General features: G+C 48.1%; 1 protein-coding gene across 1 annotated transcript in view; it reads right to left on the bottom strand.

The window, feature by feature from the left end:
- klhl29 (kelch like family member 29) overlaps positions 1–2500 on the bottom strand; it is a 243334-nt gene that overhangs the window by 69326 nt on the left and 171508 nt on the right. Inside the window, exon 7 of the mRNA XM_076272852.1 lies at positions 185–444. Within this exon, the coding sequence (XP_076128967.1) occupies positions 185–444 (260 nt within the window). The remainder of the gene's footprint in view (positions 1–184; positions 445–2500) is intronic.

Below are 2500 nucleotides of genomic sequence, written 5' to 3'. Positions count from 1 at the left end.
CACGCACACACGCACACACGCTCACACACACTGACGCACACACGCACACACACATCTAGCAGCTCATCTGTTCCCTTGAAACAGGGAACATTTTGATCCACTTGATGAGGACGGTCTCAAAAACAAACTCCTCGACCTCCCCCCCCCCTCCCCCTGACACACACACCCACACACCCAATCTCACCTGTACCCTAGTGGCAGGGTCTCTTTTGATCCACTTGATGACGGTCTCGTAGACGAGCTCCTCGGCCTTGGTGTTGAGGCTGTCGTTGGACAGGTAGCTGACCAGGTCGTCAGGGGACACGCTGAGGATCTCGTCCTGGCCGGCCACCTCGGGGAAGTTCTGCAGGGCGAAGGCCTTGGCCATGCTGTGCAGCTCCGTACAGCACATGGCCTCTGCCATGGCCAGCACACCCAGACAATTCCCCGCTGTCAGCTGCTTCTCTGTGTGGGGGGAGACCAGAGAGAGAGAGAGAGAGAGAGAGAGAGAGAGAGAGATAGAGAGAGAGAGAGAAGGGAAGAGGGGGAAGAGAGAGGGGGGAGAGAGAGTGAGAGAGAGAGGGGGGTAGAGAAGGGGGAGAGAAGGGGGAGAGAGAGATAGAGAGAGAAGAGGGGAGAAGGGAGAGAGAAGGGAAGAGAGCAGGGGGAGAGAGAAGGATGGAGGGAGAGAAAAGGGAGGAGAGATAAAAAGGAGAGGAAGAGGGAGAGAAAAGGGAAAAGAGTGACAGTTTATTACGTTTATTATAACCTCTATTTAAACAGGGTAGTCTCATTGAGAGACCAAATCTCTTTTTCAAGACAGCCCTGAGAAAGAATGGCAGCAGTGCATGTAGTTTAAGATATAACATCAAATCACAGTGTCGAGAAAATTATAATATTACTAATCAAAAGTACGTTTGGATAGTCTCCATTCAATCGAGTCAAGCAAACTGTCATGCCTTTAGGAGGGAAACCTACAACCGAAATTAGAGCTTTTATTATTTTTTTTATTTTTTTTAAAAGTAATTTGCAGGAGAAAAAGCTGATCTCATCAGTAAGAAGAGAGGGAGGAGGGGGGAGAGAAGGAATAATATGGAGGAGAGACAAGGAGAGAGAGAGAGAGGAGAGGGGGAGGGAGGGAGATGAGGAGTGGAGGATAGGAAATTAAAGTGAGGGATGGAAAGAGGGACATGAGGACAGAGAGGGACAATGAAGGATGAGAGGGGGAAGTATAGAGAGGAGAGAGATGAAGAGAGAGAAGTGTAAAGGAAGAGAGGTGTAGAGAGAGAGAAGGATAGCAGGAGGAGAGAGAGTGGAAAGAGAAGGAGAGAGGTTAGAAGTAGTGTGTGTGTGATTATGAGTGTGTGTTGACTGTGGTGAGTCACAGGAGAGAAGAGAGGAGTGCAGTCTGACCTCTTCACCCACGTCTGCCTGAAGGGAGCACACACCCACACCCCTATACACAAACACACATACATACTTTCTCTCTCTCTCTCTCTCACACACACACACACACACACACCTATACAAAAACACATTCAATTCAAATTCTCTCTCTCACACACACACGCACACACACACACACACTGTCCCTCTATGCCAGACCCCTACTGAGTTGCCCTGGTACATTAACTCTCTGTGAGTAAAATTTAACACTTGATGGTTTCCATATATCACTACCGAACATTACAACCACAGTCATAAATCTTTACATAAACATCAGAACTAGCACACTAAATCATTACCTAGACGTTCAAACCATTACTTTCACATCAAAGCAAAAATGCCTTGCTGTAAACACAGTGAGCTGTCCAAAGATTCAGTCCTGTTGGCCATAAGTGTCTCTCTGTGTGAGTGTCTGGCTGCATGCTACATCTGTGTGTGTGTGTGTGTGTGTGTGTGTGTGTGTGTGTGTGTGTGTGTGTGTGTGTGTGTGTGCGTGAGTAGGGTTCCTGCACATGTGTTTGTATATGAGTGTGTACATGTACAGTGTATGTGTATGTATGTGAGTCTGACTGGATAATATGTATGTGTGGTGTGCATGTTTGTGTGTGAGTGTGTGTGTGTGTTTAAGAGTGGTGTGCGTGTTTGTGTCTGCATGTGTGTGTGTGTGTGTGTGTGTGTGTGTGTGTGTGTGTGTGTGTGTGTGTATGTGTGTTTGTGCAGATGTGTGTTTTATAGAGTCTGGAGGAGAATCGTGCCACAGCTCGTAAAGCTCAGTCAGGCGCCTCTCCACAGCAAAGCCGGAGGAAAGGAACGTTTCTCTGGAACACTCCGGAACCTTCTGGATGGGTTCCACATGCCATGGAACCACCAGAGGAGCGGTAAAGATGGACAGAGCGAGACGGAAAGAGAGAGATGGACAGAAAGAGGGTTGAAGAAGGAGAGAGAGAGAGAGAGAGGAGAAGAAAACAGCCCTGAGGTGACCGGGAGATGGAGTGACATGGTGAGAGAGAAAACGAGTGCAAGACCAAAGATGGACAAAGCAAGACGGAGCGAGACATTAAGATGGATGGAGAGA

The sequence above is a fragment of the Alosa pseudoharengus genome, unplaced genomic scaffold, assembly GCF_046254945.1.
Source record: "Alosa pseudoharengus isolate Yale_2024_CS ecotype anadromous, Long Island Sound unplaced genomic scaffold, YU_APseudo_1.1 YU_APseudo_1.1_scf_7, whole genome shotgun sequence".
NCBI classification, from domain to species: Eukaryota; Metazoa; Chordata; class Actinopteri; order Clupeiformes; family Clupeidae; genus Alosa; species Alosa pseudoharengus.
This window is presented reverse-complemented; position numbering and strand designations above follow the sequence as displayed.